Below are 16,285 nucleotides of genomic sequence, written 5' to 3' on the forward strand. Positions count from 1 at the left end.
GTTAGGGATATGTTTTGAAAAAATACTCTTTGTTTTTGCACATTTAGGGATATATCCTGTAAAATGCTCTTTGTTTTTGCATAGTTAAGGAATATATTCTGAAAAATATTCTCTTTTCACAGTTAGGGATATGTTTTGAAAAAATACTCTTTGTTTTTGCACAGTCATCCATCATTTTTCCACCAAAGAGCGTCGCATTCGGGCAATAAAGGAGATGGCTCGCACTCTGCGGGTTGGAGGACGCATCATGATCTACGTGTGGGCCATGGAGCAGAAACGGAGGAAATTTGAAAAACAAGACATCTTCGTTCCCTGGAACCCCAACCCTCATTTGACTTCCGGCTTCAACAGAGAAGATGCCAAACCCAGAAGACGAGCCACAGCACAGAGTGTGAGTGAAATTCTAGACAGCACTGAAAATTACAGGAAGGTTAGAAGCACGTCCTCTGTGGCAGACGAAGATGTGACCCAGCCGTTGCCGCAGAAGAAGACGCAGAAACTGTGGTTCTTCTCCAGGTCTCTGGATTCGGTGTTTGACTTTGGAAGCCTAGCTATCTCCTGGCCATCATCCAGAGACCTGAGGCATTTAGTATCACCCGCAGATGAAAATGAGGGGAGTAAGACCAACCAGCGAGCGAGAGGACGAAGCCTCATCAAGCAGGTCTCAAGTTTTTTTTCCCCTCCATCTGCAATCGGATCAGAGGAGGATGTTTTTGACTCAGACATGGACCCACACAAAGGTCAGACTGATCCAGGAGGCCCCAGTAACCCAACCTACAGTAATGGCAGAGAAAATAAAAGCATCTCAATATCATTGGCTCCAGAGTGTGGCTCACTAGCTCTGCCAGATCTTATTTCCTTCCAGCGGGAGGATATGAAGGAGTGTGAAGATCAAAGCATCAAGGAGACCATAGAAACACAGCAACACGAAGGGACACAGAGTCCTGAGGGGAGCGAGGAGCAGGTGGAAGGTTCCTGTCTGAGGTACTATCATGTCTTTAGAGACGGAGAGCTGGCAGAGCTCATAGAGCATCACGTTGAAGAGCTCCATGTGATCCACAGCTACTTTGACCATGCCAACTGGTGTGTGGTGGCAGAGAAGGTTCAGTTATGGAAAATCTGATTTTAAATCAGGGTGATTAGCCCAACTTTTTAGCACTGTACCACTTGCATCAACACTGAAACTTTTAGGGAATAAAATGTCTGTAAATGTGCAGCTGTAGCTTCCATCAGGCCTCTGACACTCTGCTGAACTTCTCTACTGAGAAAGGTATGATTTTACAATTTTATTAGCACTGATTAAGATACAGGCATAATACAAATCCTTTTTTTAAAGTAGGTATTCTGTATAAAGGCAAGAGGGTGGAAATGGGGCTCTTGTGTCCCACCTTTAATTTTTCTATTTATTTAATTGCTTTTAAAAAAGGACTTTTTTAAAGGGAGATGATGATGGTTGCATAATTTTCCATTTTTAAGGGGGAAATTGAAAGCAACATAAGACAGATTGACAGTATAAATTTCCATTGCTTTTGGTTTTTGGTTTATTTCTGTGGTGATATTTTAATGTATTTTTTTATTTGAATACTGGGTTATTACCTCCTAGTATGTAGAGCTAAACGAACAGCAGGCATCCATAACTGTTCTATGTTAGATGTCTCATAAAGACTCATACAGTTCCTTACAAAAGTATTAATATTCCTTCAAAATGTTTTCATCTTTATAAGTGAAAACCACAGACTTTGATGTGTTCTATTTTGGATTTTTGTGTGATGGTAGTACCTAATCCTAAAGCAATAGAGATATGATGCTAAGTTTATTTTTATTTAAAAAAATCCCAAAAAACAAAAAAAAATCTGGCAAACCCACAACATGATTCTACATGATTTCAGAGTGAAAATATAAGCCAATCTTCATCATTTTAATTTAAAAATGTGCTACTGTGTTTGTCTGTTATTAAATCATACATAAATTATATTGAACTTTGGGGTATGAATACTTTTGAAAGAAACTGTAAGTCATTTATTTTCCAGTTAGTGCTCTGAACTGTTTAGAAGGTCTTCTAAAATCCTGGTGTTTCTTGTGTTAGATGCTAATATCAGAAACAGCTGCATAATGTCTCATAACGAGCTGAAAATTTCAGCAAATAAACTGCCTCATTAACTGTGAATGAAACATTGCACTGTACCACTACCATGTCACTGCTTCATGTCAATACATGGCATGAAAAAAGTGACACTTAAATGTTTAAATGCTTATATTTTGTCATTGTGCCAAGAAGAATGCATTTCTTTTTAATAAAAGTGTGTGTGGATCAATGTAGTATGGGTACTTTATCATTCTTAATGTCTTTGCTCTTATTCAGTTATTTTGCTCATAATTATGTTGCAGTCATTAAGTATTTATCAGAGCGCATAAAAGACAATTTCTCATGAATATTTTTGTCAGGAATCCAAAGGCATCCAACAAGACATCGTATTAGTACCCCTGCTTTTTCAGTTTGAATATTTGTGCTATTTAGATCTGATATGATCAGTATTAAAAAATATCTGATTCCAGATTAGCATTTCCCTTATTTGGTACATTTAACACAATTTAAGATTAATTTAGATCCATATAATATGTTTATATTGTTTTTTTTATTTTTTTTTGATTACACACTCCATTTGAACATACATTACCAATACCTAAAGAGATTAGATGTATTCAATCACTGTTTTTTTTTTTTTCTTGGTGTTAAGCTTTCTAAGCTGCTGCTAAAGCATTGCATGCTAGTAGACATTCTGACTTGAAACTTTCTATATAGATCTCCCCTTTGTCTGTTCTCTTATTCTACATGCCAGTGAATAGCAATGCACACAGATGAGGGATATCTGTTCACATAATCAGAGCAGAACAGTGACACAATCACTTTACAAAATATACAAAAAGACCAGAGACTGCATTTGTTTTTTACTTGTATAAGTAAAGGATAATAATAAATGAATAAGTCTAAGAGGTTAATGAGTTACAGTAGCACAGTCAGAACTGAAGTAATACCACCATTTCTGTGCAGTTACTGTTTTGAAACTTACAATTTTTCTCTTTTTTTTTTCTTTTTTGGTTCTCACTCTGCTGTGTCTATGGCCTAAAAAGTGTGAAATGGAAATGAGAATTTCCCCGCATATTCGACTGCTAAGGAATTCAAATGAAGCAATAAAGATGCTACTGAAGAGCCGAGTTTAAGGATTCTGACTTAATGACTTTCGCCTCAGGCATCGAGGTTCCATTTGTGTGTCCTTCCTGATACTTAGCCAGCATTCATTTAGCTACTGGACCATTTAATGAGCATTAGAAATGCTTTCAACTTTTTGGGTCACGACTCCTCTGGAATATCAGATACTGTAAATATCTCTCAAAAAATCAAGTTTGATAAGCATCAAAACATCTTTACCATTAATACCATATTCTAGCTATTTTTTGTTGTTTTTTTCCCAATTATGTGGCTTTGGCCCCGTAAGGGCCTTGATGACAGGCAAGGAGACATGCAGCAAAGGTCTGCGGGTCTGGATTGTGAGGCTTCTCTGCTACAATCCCACCTTGGTCCCTCTTTTTAAAATGTTTATAAGAATGGGGAATCTACGTTTTATTGAATTAGACCTTTTAAGACATTTCTTAATTTAAGACTATTACATAAGAAGCATATATAAAGACTGTCCACAAGTCAAAAAAGCTTTAGTGGAAGTAGAGCATCAGTTTACTGAATTCTGCAATTTTTCCCAAGACTTTTTTTTTATACAATATCAGCTGTTATATGAGAAATCTTTTTATGTTTGCAGCAATGTGTTTAATTAAAAAGAAAAGTAAAATTTCAGCCACAGGGGGACGACTTTATTGAAAGTCCACAATAGTGAAAAGACACATTTAATCCATTACAAAGTTGTTGTTTTTTCCAAAACGTCACAGTTTAAAAGGTCTTTGACACGGTTTCACATTCCACATTCCCTCCAAACCTGAAAGAGTGAGAACAAAAAAATACAATAACCACTCATTTTATCTGCAAAAATGATTCTTTCTTAAAACAGCTGATAGTTTTTCACCTCAGAAGCTGCTCTGTGGACAATGGAGTGTCTGAGGGCCAGTTTGTCGATGTCTCTAGAGTATCCTCCGCCAATAACGGTAGCGACAGGAACACCTGCGCTCACCGCAGTCTTCATCACATAAAGATCCCTCTGGTACAGCCCTGGAAGAAACTGTTATCAGTACGGCTCTTGGAGATCATCTGGTGACCAAACTCAGGTATGACGATCTTTAAAGGGTTCAAAAACTCTAAAATCTTTCCGATGAGTGGAGCACACACTTGAACGCGCCAAAAAGTTGCTCTAACAAAAACACTATTGAGTGTGAAAATCATAACTGCAGGGTGAAAACCAAAGCAAACCTGTTTTAGATCTAACTGATGGACTTGAAAATGCGATCAGAGGAAACACAAAACATTTGTACTTTGCTGTTTAATGTTCCTACAGATCGGTGGAGCAGCCGATAGCAGAACATATACTGCAGCAAAGCTGCTCAATTCTAATGCTTATGGAAATCTCTAGAATGAGGGTTCGTATTCTTTATGGAATACAGAGAAACAGGTTGGCAGCTAACAATGCTAACTTACCAACATAAGATGCTAAAGGTGACCTTTGGAAATCTTTTGTTTGTTTTAAATGAGTCAAATCCTGTTTGACAGCAGCTGTTCTCTCATATGGTGGGAATCTGCTTCTGTTCCAACAATAAATAATTAATTAATTACCTCTCATGGCAGGATGGTATAGATAAAATAATTTGAACACTGTTTCTATATCTTGTAATACTAATACAAAAACAGCCCCGAAAAGAAATATTGAGCTCTACTTATCAAAGTAAGCTAAGAAACCTGTTGGTTCAGGCTTTTTTTGCATTTAGCACATCAGAGGATTTTTCTATTGCAGTGAATTGGCATTTGCAGCTGTTTATATGTAGAAGTTAGTGCCAGGTCAGCGTCTGTCCACAGAGCTTATGGGGCTATTATTAAAGCTAATGGGTTTTATTACCCATATTAGCAAAAATCAAGAAAAGGATCAACTGCTTCAAAACAATTGCGACACTAAAACGACCATAACTTTTGCAATGTATAATGTGTAATTACTATTTTACACCCAGTGCAATAACTATATATATATATATAAATAATTTTTACTCATGTAAACACCCTGTGCAACAACCCTGTGTAATACTCATAATATAAAAAAAAAAATACATAAAGTCAATCAATTGGCTTATAAGATGTGAGGCTACCTGAGATGATTTGCAACATCTCATCTTCTGATGCCCAAAACATTTTATTGCTGAGATGTAGAAAATTGGCTTATGTCTTTTGTGTTCTTCTGGAACATTTCAGGAGTGTGTAAAGGTATCTGAATGAAAGCGAGAAGAAAAACGTACCTTGGTCTGTTAGACGGAGTCTTCCGAGTTCATCTTCCCAATGCGGATCAACACCGGCGTCATACAGAACCAAGTCTGGACGAAAAGTCTGCAGCAGCCAGGGAAGGTGGTCTGCAACTGTTGATGACAGAATCAGAAATATGGTTTATTTAAACCATTAATAATTAAAATCAATACTGTATTTTAAAGTTAAAATATTTCTCTGCTTTTTAGTACAAGTTCACATTTTACATCACCACATAAACTTGCTGTAGAATTTAAGATACATAATTATGGTGTTTGTGAACTTGCCTGTGGAGAGATAGTCCTTATCCTCCATCCCATCGTCCACACTGATATCCAGGTCACTCTGTTGTTTGCGGATGGGAAAATTTTTCCCACAGTGCACCGAAAACGTAAATACGGAAGGCTCTTCTTTGAATATAAAGGCAGTGCCGTCACCCTGCAGGGCAAAAAACATAGAGGTTAGGGAAAAGTTAATGCTATAAAATGAAACTTAATGGTGGTATCGATGCAAAAAGGACTTAAACTCCACCTGATGCACATCCAAATCCACGATTAGAACTTTCCTTTTCCTTGGTGAACTGTCATTGATGTATTTGGCTGCTACTGCTAAGTCATTGAGGAGACAAAACCCTGAGCCGTAGCTGGGAAAAGCATGATGGGTTCCCCCTGCCGTACTGCATGCCAGACCCCTCTGCAGAGCAACTTCAGCAGCAAGAACAGTCCCACCTATCAGGAGACTCAGTGTGGTTAAGAGCATCTCTATAAAATATATGTAAGTAGTTGGGTCTTCTGCACAAACTTTGTACTTCTTACCCGTTTCATATCGACACCTCTGCACGATGCCCTCGCTCCAGGGGAATCCTGTCCTTCGCTGTTCTTGCTCATTTATTCTCCCATTTAAAAAGTTGTTCAGGTAATCCTCAGAGTGCACACCGCTGAGCAAATCCTTCGATGCAATCTCTGGAATCCACACCTACTGTGGAGGACGGAGATGCAAATGAACAGAAAATTTCCCTATTTTTCCAATTCTGATTTTTATATCCCTTGAGCACTACCTTGTGTTAGCTCTACTAAAATCTGTAAAAACTCAAGGCATGTGAACTTTTGCGAAGTATTGCTGTTATGTCAACTGTTACAGCTGCTTTTTGTATCTCTGCTTCCGTCTCCTTTAACCCCAGTCGGCCTCGGCAAACATCATTTTTTTATTGTCATTACTTACCTACTTTTATCAATAATCATTCTGCATAAAATTGATATTTACAAGTACAAATATCTACATACATTAATTATTTAATATGTTTTTATTAAAATAGTTATTTATCCATGATTTCACTGAACACTCCTAGATGACTTGCAGAGACACATAATTTTCTCTTTACCCCATATAACACAAAATCTAGTTCTGAATCTTTAAAGTTAGTATATTGATGTTCATAATTAACCACAGTGTTTTTATTGTGAAGAAATTATACATGAAAAAATAGTGAGTAATATATGAAAAATTGAAATGAATATTCCACTTGAGAGTTTTACTGCTGCCACCATCTGTATTAGAAGGGAAAAAAATTGTAGGGGTGGCCACAGATTGGCAAAGGGTGGCCATGGCCCCCCATCTAGCTCCGCCCCTGTGTATGATAAACATTAAAAGAGTTCATAAAAGATTTAATGTGGCCCTATACCAGTTTTTTATGTGTGTTATTCTATAGGCTTCCTGTTCCTTACAGGAAACTTTTCACTCTAAACTCAAACAGATGCACTATAAATAGTTAGGTACAATAAATAAGCATGAAAATTGGTGAGAAAAGCAGCCAGTCCCTTAGCAAAAAGTAGTATACTTGAAGTAAATTCTATTAAGAATACTTAAGTATAAGTTTAGAAAGTATACCCGAACAATGTACTTTTAGTGTACTTGAAGTATGGGACATTTAAGTTTACTAAAGTATACTTAAAGTATACTTTAGTAAGCAGTAGTATAGTCAAGTACACTTGACTATACTATTGTTAAGTATATGAAATATAGTTTAGAATAAGTAAACTCTAAGTGCACTGCCTGATTTTAAGTATGAAATTAGTGCACTTTTAGTACATTTGAATAAACTACTTTTTGCTAAGGGGTGATAAAGACCTTTATAAAGCCTGGACACCTGCATGTTAAGAATAAATTAACAAAAATTAGTTTTCCTTGTAAAAAAAGAAAAAAAAGAAGAGAGAGTTTTGTGGATGATTATAATAATAGTAATTATTATTATTGTTGTCACCTGTTCCTCTGTGATGACTTGGTCTTGCAGTAAAAAGTGTAAAACTCTTGGGAACTTTGCCATTGGGAACCTGTGGTTAGAGGGAAGCTCGCACACATACTTGCTGTGATGAATTACAGGCAGTGCGCTGGATTCGGATCTGATCTGAGGGGCAGACAGCAGTTAGACTTATAGGCTGGAACAGAAACATAACTCTTGCTTCACTGTTTTTGCAACAATCTGTAAATTATTCAATCAAATCTTTGGTTCTTACGAGCTCCGCGTGGAAAAATCTACCAGAGAAGAGAGCGACTCCAAAAAGCCCTCCGATTCTATTGCGACGTGTTTGGGAAAATATTATCTTCATGCAGGTCATTTCTGATCGTGAATAAAAGACACTTACCTAACAAGGCATTTTTCTTCTTCTTCTTTTGTTATGGCGGTTGGCAAGCAACTTATTGATGCACATTACCGCCATCTACCGGTATGGAGTGTGGATAATTCTCCCACAAAAGAAAAAATAATAATAATAAATAAATAAATGAAATAAAATAAAAAAGATGATTTTTTTTCTATTTACTGTTCTTAAGGTATCTTTCTCGCTGCAGCCATCTTAAGCCACGGAGTATAAATAACCCTATAGCTTTGTGTTGTGATGCTTTGTCGCCCTCTACTGTCTATTATTCATCACTACAGAAGCCGTTCAGTATTACATTTATAGACGCATTTTTTTCACGTATTAAAAATGTTTTGGTTTAGGTGTAGAGTTCCCCAAAATTATGCTTAAAAGCATTGTTTCATTATACTTTGCTTAAGTAAAAATCAGAGGTAGCCATATATGAAATAACTCGAGTATTTGGTGACAAGGAGTACTGTGTAAACAATGGTATTTGAATAAATGTTACAAAGCTGTTAAGTATATGAAATTCTGTGCAAATTGTGAAATTTAAAAGATTGAGGTTTAAAAAGGGATCAATACAAATAACTAATATAATTACGAAAAACTTTTCAAAATGAAATGGCCTCAACATGAACCTGATGAAACCCATATTTACAGTTTGTAATGTAAATATGTAAAGTACCTCCAGTGACAGTTCATACTGTTTACTCTGTAGTTAGTAGACATCCAGTTGCACGGCAGGCTAAGCGGGTAGAAGTAATATTAATAAAAAAAATCTAATCTTGTCTAGAAACATAACTATTAATTTTTTTAAAAACTTTATTATGTGTGTCTGGCACATATTTGTTTAAAACAATCTGGTTATTCATTATTGAACCTAGGCTGAAAGCGTAGGTGAAAATATTAAGAGCAGCAATGTCATGATCACTGCTCTAGTAGCTGGTCTAATTGCTCATTTCTTTCACCTGTCTAACTCTGCCCGGTTTCCAATTACCACTCATCTAATCCACCTGCTCCTGCTTCTTTATATACGACATAGTCCCAACTATTGGGGACAGATCATTAAGGTTAACATCATTGCTGAGTCTCTAGTTCATGTCCTCGTTCTCAGAGGCCAGTGATGAGAGAGGTTTTTAGTTTTGTCTTAGAGTTCCTGATCATGTCCTGTCTCTTATCCACTGAGTGTGCCCTGTTCCTGTTTTGACTCGGTGTAAGGAGGTAGTTTTAAAGTAGTATAGCTTTGCCCTGATATCACGCCTTGTTCTGCCTCTCAACTACTGAGCGTGTCTGTTCCCATCTGAACGTTCTGCATGAACTCTCTCATGGGCTCTTGAAATCCTGAACCTGCCTGAATGATCTATGGATTCCTGGAACCTTGGATCTGTCTGTTCCTGTTCTGATTCGATCCCTGACCTGTCTTGGACTCATGCATGTTCTCTGGGGTTGCAGCATGGGACACTCTTTGCGGCTGCAGCCGCATTTTCTTGGCAGCCCACCGGCTGGATCCTTCCTTGTTAAATGGAGATGGACTGAACTGTTAAACCAGGTAAGTGACTCACATGGATAATCATCTTCCAGAGTTGTCAGTTATGGTTGGTGCCCAGTCGCAGCCTCTTCTACCACGCGCCCACAGCCAGCTCCACTTCTGTATATTTTCAATAAACGTTTTGAATTATTCCACTGTCCGGCCTTGAATTCTGGGTCCTCTGTCCTGCCTTCCGAAAAGCAATGCTGTGTTTCAATATTACTAAAGGAAGAATAAAAAGTATGATGCGGTCCTCAAATAAGTTTTTCATGATAGTTATGTAACTGAATAATGTAATTAAAACCTAACAGCCTCTGGATTTAAGTTGATAGGTTTGAGGTTTTTTTTTTGCCTAATTAAGATAATTCCCTGGTTTATTCTAGTTTAATAAAGAAGTCAAATATTTTACTGCTAATATTAATTAAATTGCTTTTCTGTGGGGAGCCGACAAGTGCAAAACAAATTTGCCAATAGCTGAAGTATCTCAAGTGGTACAAAGAAAGATAAGGAATAAAAAACGCCCAACTGAATCCTATTTGCAGAACATCTACTGACTATTTAAGAAATGTTTTGAATGAAAAACAGCACAACAGTGTAGATATTAAATAACTTCAGAACATTGTCTTAACAGTACATGTACTACATTTTATTCAGGAGTATATAAGTAAAGAGGGGGTTAGATACAAATGCACAAAAAACTTCCACTCTGTTTTTTTTTTTTCTTAACAGAAAACCCTTTTTTCTAATTTATTTTTTTTTCCTTGTCTTTCACTATCATGTTCATTTATTTGGTCTATCGTATGATTAGTTTGTGAGAACATGCAAACTCCATGAAAAAAGACCCTGGAATCAAACCCAGGACTTTCTTGCTGCAAGGCAGCAGTGCTACAAACTGTGCCACCATGCAGCTCTTACCTTTACTTATACATTTTTGATTTGTCTTTTGAGGGCCAGCAAATCTCTGTGTTTTTGTTCCTCAGGTATTTGTCTATTCTCTGTCATCCTGTGTGCTGAGACCGCCTGCTCAGGTCCCTGGTTCATATCAGATGGGAACTCATGCAGTGTAGATAAGATAAACTGTACAGGCTTCATTGCTTTCACTTTGAGTCCATTTTAAATTCCTCTTTCCTATGATGATTCATATGCAGAGTGATTTCAATAAAGCCAGACAGAGTTAAAGACTTCTATGGAAATTAGTTACATTGATTATTCGATTAAGTATTTCATACCCTGCTTTTGAGGCATGTAATCATAAAAGCTTGTTTTACACTCGGATTTCTCAGATTTCAAGCCGTGACAAATCGCTCATCCCTCTTGATGTATAGACACGTATGAAGAAACCTGTGCTTCCTTAAATTCACTGAGCTTCCTTTCTTATTTTTCTGTCTGTACCCAGAGTGTCTCTGCCTTCATGACCTTGCAGTTCAGCATCCACTTTAATAAAGATGAAAGATGCTGTTAAGTAATCGAGTACTAAAATCTCATGAAACACCAAAGCATGATTCTTGCTTTTGTGTCTGGGTTCACTTCTCCTTCCCCCTGTTTTACGTTGCAGGCAGGTAGCTCAAGGCACTGTCTGGCTTACTGTCGTCTCCGGGGATCTTCTGTGTGTGTGTGTGTGTGGGTCTGATGAGCTTGGCAGAGCGGGATTAGCTTAACCCCCACTGGGGGAAAGCGTATGTACTCACAGTTAGATAAGAGAGCGGGAAAAAAAAAAGCAAGTGTGCTGGCCCCAGGTGCAGAGGAGAAATCTATGCATAATAGAGAAAGGAGATTAGAAAGCTAAATTCAATTACTGACTCCTGCTCTTTTAAAAGGCGTTTCAAATATAAAGAGAGATGAAGGAGGCAGCACTCGCTTCAAAAATAGAGGTTTCCAATTAATTTTGACACAGCAATTGTGCAGCTTTGAAGAAATGTTGAAGGTTATATTAATTTATCAACACCTAGGCTCTTTACTCTGCTCTTTGTTTTTTCCTGCAAATCCTCTTTTCCAATAAGTCCTGTGAACTTTGTCTTCATTAAAGATCTTGCTAAACATACTTTGTGCTCTTTAATTTTATATTCTTCCAGGGACAAAGGCTGACAGAATCTTAACAATCTAAAATGAGGTGCTCATTAAAGCAATCAAGCGGAAGGATTTTAGCTAAACAATACAATTTTGGAAATTACATTTTTATCTTAGGTTTCAAATCTAGCAAATTAAAGTGGATCAATTTTGTTCAGAAGGTTGCATTCACTCATGGAGTTTTGGTTTAAATCTTGCTTTAACTATTTTAGGAGAAGCCCTGATGTGTACTAGGGAGTTTTTTCTTTTTTATCAAAAAAGCTTTTTCTGTTGAGGTCATTTGGATTTAATTTATGGGGGCCGCTGACATTTTTTGTCACTTTGACTTTGACACAGGGAGCCCTTTTTGATCTACATCCTCTCAGTTAATGGTAATAAAAAAATGTGGACAGTGACTCAAACGTTTCATGTTTCAAATTCATGATACACTTGAGATTGCGGTTCCACAAATGCTTTGATTGTTTATGACAGCTTGATTCTGACAAAATTTGGTGTTCCAAATACTCAGCGATCCTGACAGCAAAACATATTTTAAAACATATAAAGCTTACTAACATGAAGCTTCTGACTGGTGCCTGTTTCCAGCAATACATTCAAGAGAGGTGGGGTAAACCTAGGAGGAGCTGTCAGTCTGCCAAATTGTGCAAAAAAAGATTCAAAATAAACTCTGGCCGCAAAAAATTTGCTTCATATTTTTTTTTTTACATTTTAATCTGTAAAATAAAACATAAAAAAACTTTAGTGTATTAGGATCAGAGTTGTGTTCTGTAGATTGCTTTAGGGCAGCTGTTTGTAAAGCAGCGCTGCATCTCATTCACTGCCATCACAACAAAGAAGCTGACAGCTGTTGAGTGTTGATCTAATATTATTTCTTTTCAGTATATAAAATAAATCAGCTTTATTTATTTTTTATTGGTTCTTCAAAGCTGCGCCCCTCCAACCCAACAAAACCTGTCATTTCATACATCCCATTGAAGGCTGTAAAAGCTAATGAAGTCTGTGTATTTGTCTTGTATCATGTATCTTATACACAGGATTGATTTTTATCTAAAATGCACACTGTGTATTTAACCACATGAATAGCTGTGTCACTTCTAAATAATACCGCCAAGCTGGCAGGTATTTTCATGCTCCAGAAAGCAGCATGTTTGCCGTCTCAGTGCAGAATGGTATTGGGTGGTGTAATGTTTGCTTCAGACATTGAATTTGATCATACCTGTCAATTACACAACATCACAATCTCAACGTCAAGCCCACAAACCCCTCAGTCGTCCTCACCCTCCACCTCACGGCACTGAGCGGAAGGAATTTGCGAGGCCTGGCAGAGCATGTTGCAGCAGGTAAGGACAGGGGCTGTTGTTGGAGGGAATTAATATGTAGCTGCTCTTGGTGTGTGACTGTGACTGCCTCATTCCTCAGAGGCAATCCCTCAGTCACATTGATTTTTTTTTTCTCCCTCACGTCTCTTTCCTCCTATAAGAAGAGACAAACAAGAGAGTCAGACTGTGTGCGCTACCCTGTAATTTCCACTCACTGTAGATGGTGTTTACATCTCTTCATTCATGAGCGCTGGAAATTATATCCTCTTTACTCTCTGTTATCCCTCATTGTTTGCGAATATCTGACAGATTACTTTGCCCTATTGTATCTCTGTCATGGGCTGTCAAGAGGGATGAGACACCCTTGTGTTAAATGATGCTGTAACCACTTCTTCCTCTAGAGGGGTTTTTATTAAATACTTTAAAATAATTCAGACAGATACAGTAAATGCTTCCAACAAAGCCATGCAGTTCAACTTTGAAAATCTACAGCAGCATGTCTGATTACATGATGATTTGTGCTCATGTTGTTCTTTCTAGAGTAACTTGTTCCTAAATATTACCATGGAAATCCTTCTAATTTTTTTTTTACTTTTATGAAAATTTCTGCAGCAAACATAATCCTGTGCTTTTTACCAAATTAGCAAAGCAGAGGGCCTTGTGCTGGCTGCCACATGTGCCAATTCTAATAGGTTTTCAAGAAATACACAATTATAATACTACTCTGCAGAGGTGAGGGATCTGGAGCCAACAAGTCATTTCTTTTATATTTGTTCTAACCAGCCACTGAACCAGGTGAGTCCCATCTGCAGAGTGGATCAACCCATGCAGATCCGACTTACTGGGTTCCATTGCTGAGCGGAACAAATGCATGACTTAGAAATGACTTGTTGACTTCAGATCCCCCATCTCTGCTACACTGTAGGCAAGACTAGTAATCATATTGTTTATTTATAACCCTTTTAAATAGGAAACAACTCAATGTTCTACTGCATTTTGCACCAAATTTATTTTGCATTGCACTGAAACCTTTCTATCTTAATGACCTTTTGCACCAATACTTTTAAACTGGTTTCATTTTATCCTACACTCTTTACATTCTGATCACTGCTGCACTTTATAAAATGGTAATGTTCATTTCATGTTGTAAGCTGTAAGCATCGTAATTTCAGTTTGTATACTCTCTGTGTATACAAAAGAACAAAGTTTGTCCAAGTCTATTTATAAATCTAAAAGTAATGAAGCTGTGTCTGTACCTATGTCCTGACATCACAATATATAAGGAAAGATTAAATGAAAATCAAAATCAGTAAGTAATGGAAAAGTTTTGATGCATCTAATGGATTTTTTAAAATAGTTTTCCTAGTTATTTGTTCAGAATCCATGTTAAGCAAAAAAAAAAAAATCATGAAATTTTGAAGATTTATATGAATATTTATAGTCTGGTAGTTTGATTTAAAGGCATTAAATAAGTCTCTTAACTTTAGCATATCACCTAGCTAGGGGATTTTAACGAGAATGTTTAACAATACATTTATGAAATAGTACTGATTGCATACTATCATTTGAATTTAGCACGTATTATGACATTAAGATATCAAACTGTGTGATTATGTTCAGTAAGAGTCCATAAATAAATGTTTAAAGCTGAACCCAGGATTATTTTACTGCTCAGTCTGAAAGAAACACAAAATGTGTTATCTTACACAAGCAATATCTGTGTGACGCCTGGGAAGCCGCTTTGCTAGAGATTGAAGCTACAGACAGAGGTGATAATTCATAACATCTGCCCAAGATCTGCGGCATGATGGAATCTGAAGGCGAGTCGAACAGCAACAGAGATGTTGAGTCAGACTGTGGAATTGCTGGAATGTTTTTTTGACGATGCTATAGTTTTGGATTGTATTTGACTGTTGCCACAGTTCTCTGTGCAGTTCACATTGCATAAGAGAACTGCATAAAACGGCATAAACAAACCTGTTAGAGCACAGCGTGAGGGGCTATCGGTCTATAAAAACAGGTCGATTTCTGTAATTGTTCCTGATGCACTGCGCCTAGATTAGAGTTTTTGGTTTTTGTTGCTTTAACAAACTGCTCTTGGTCCATGTAAAAATAACACACTCAAATGCTGGCAGGCAAACCTGGCACATGTTTCAGCAAAACACAGCTGGCTTCATTCACTTTAATCTCACTGTGCCATAGGAAGATCACAGATACTTTGTCTGTCTTGTCTTAACAGCTGTAGTTATACAGATTTTAATGCAAAGGGGGAGAGAAAAAAGCAACACAGAATGTAATTTTGTTCAGATGTAACTTTTACTCAAGTTCATAGAGGTATATTCGTCATTTTAAAGTATGCAGGACAAAACAATAGAGACCAAATACATTAATTAATACAAAGTAAAAAAGAATATGCACAAAAAACAACCTAAGAAATATATGCCTATAAAAGATTAGAACGAATTAGTTCAAGAATTAAGCAACGGGTAAAAAAATTGAAGATGTCTGCTTAAAGGAGAAACTGCCTATTATTCAGGTCCCATTATTCAGGTGTCAGAATGACACCTGAATAATGTCCTTTAACACAACTGTCAGCAAATTTCTATGGTTCTGGGGGTCCCAGCTTTGCACTCAGATACTATTATGAAACAATTATTATTTTTTTCAAATGTGTATAACCTTTTTGAAATCATAGGGTGATAAAAATGTTGTAAAAAGAGTTATACATTTTGAGCCTTTATGAAGATTGTTATTGGAACTGATGGGAAGGCTCTGTGAGATTTTAACGTGTTGAATGCGTTCGTCATGAGATCTATCAGTTTTCCAGCCTTAAAGTTAAGAAACCAGGAAATTATTGAAAGGAGAAAATAACATAACCTCCTTATATTAATTGTTTTTTTGTTTTTTTTTGTTGTTGTTTTTAACGAAGTAATTTAGAAAAAAACCTTCATTGATTTTGGACCTTGGTTATTCCCTTTTGGCCATATACTTTGCCAGTCTGCTCCCATACCGAAGCCTTGCTTTAAAATGAAATATTTTGAGCTGCTGCAAGAACCTATATTCTGCTAAATTTAACAAACTGCTTAGAACGGTCTCTAAAGGTACATTTCCGATACTGAAAGAATGAAGGAAGGTGAAGGATATATATTTAATCTATATATAAATGCATCAGCAATAGCGAAGAGGGCCGACACACTTATAGATGTTTAGTGACATCACTATGAATGATTAGTATATTTCCTTGTTTAAATGGAACACAAGAACCAAACTAATTCCACCGGTG

The 16,285-nt window shown here is 36.8% G+C and overlaps 2 protein-coding genes across 3 annotated transcripts in view; one reads left to right on the forward strand and one right to left on the reverse strand.

The window, feature by feature from the left end:
• The window catches only part of kiaa1456 (KIAA1456 ortholog), an 8,218-nt gene extending 6,347 nt beyond the window's left edge, over nt 1-1,871 (forward strand). Inside the window, exon 4 of the mRNA XM_015386382.1 lies at nt 165-1,871. Within this exon, the coding sequence (XP_015241868.1) occupies nt 165-1,123 (959 nt within the window). The 3' untranslated portion in view covers nt 1,124-1,871. The remainder of the gene's footprint in view (nt 1-164) is intronic.
• Nucleotides 1,872-3,929: 2,058 nt separating this feature from the next.
• On the reverse strand, nt 3,930-8,125 carry LOC107092099 (uncharacterized protein SYNPCC7002_A1628-like). Of its 2 annotated transcripts, none has more exons than XM_015386388.1 (8): nt 8,095-8,125; nt 7,713-7,856; nt 6,268-6,427; nt 5,984-6,180; nt 5,740-5,890; nt 5,449-5,565; nt 4,077-4,219; nt 3,930-3,989 (listed from the first exon to the last, which is right to left on the reverse strand). In XM_015386388.1, the coding sequence occupies exons 2-8, from the start codon at nt 7,773-7,775 to the stop codon at nt 3,966-3,968; spliced, it is 855 nt and encodes a 284-aa protein (XP_015241874.1). In that variant the 5' UTR covers nt 7,776-7,856; nt 8,095-8,125; the 3' UTR covers nt 3,930-3,965. The 2 variants fall into 2 exon arrangements, with proteins under 2 accessions (XP_015241874.1, XP_015241873.1); XM_015386387.1 differs by having other exon boundaries at nt 7,966-8,110.
• Nucleotides 8,126-16,285: the final 8,160 nt, after the last annotated feature.

This window comes from Cyprinodon variegatus, unplaced genomic scaffold (assembly GCF_000732505.1).
Source record: "Cyprinodon variegatus isolate N-32 unplaced genomic scaffold, C_variegatus-1.0 Scaffold367, whole genome shotgun sequence".
NCBI classification, from domain to species: Eukaryota; Metazoa; Chordata; class Actinopteri; order Cyprinodontiformes; family Cyprinodontidae; genus Cyprinodon; species Cyprinodon variegatus.

Excerpts from the sequence above, each read along its gene's own strand:
- LOC107092099 (XM_015386387.1), bottom strand. The coding sequence starts at position 8,067 with ATGACCTGCATGAAGATAATATTTTCCCAAACACGTCGCAATAGAATC. Across the intron at positions 5,891-5,983 it reads TGGATTTGGATGTGCATCAG|GGTGACGGCACTGCCTTTAT; the intron begins GTGGAGTTTAAG and ends TTTGCCCTGCAG. Across the intron at positions 5,566-5,739 it reads TAAGGACTATCTCTCCACAG|TTGCAGACCACCTTCCCTGG; the intron begins GCAAGTTCACAA and ends TGTCATCAACAG.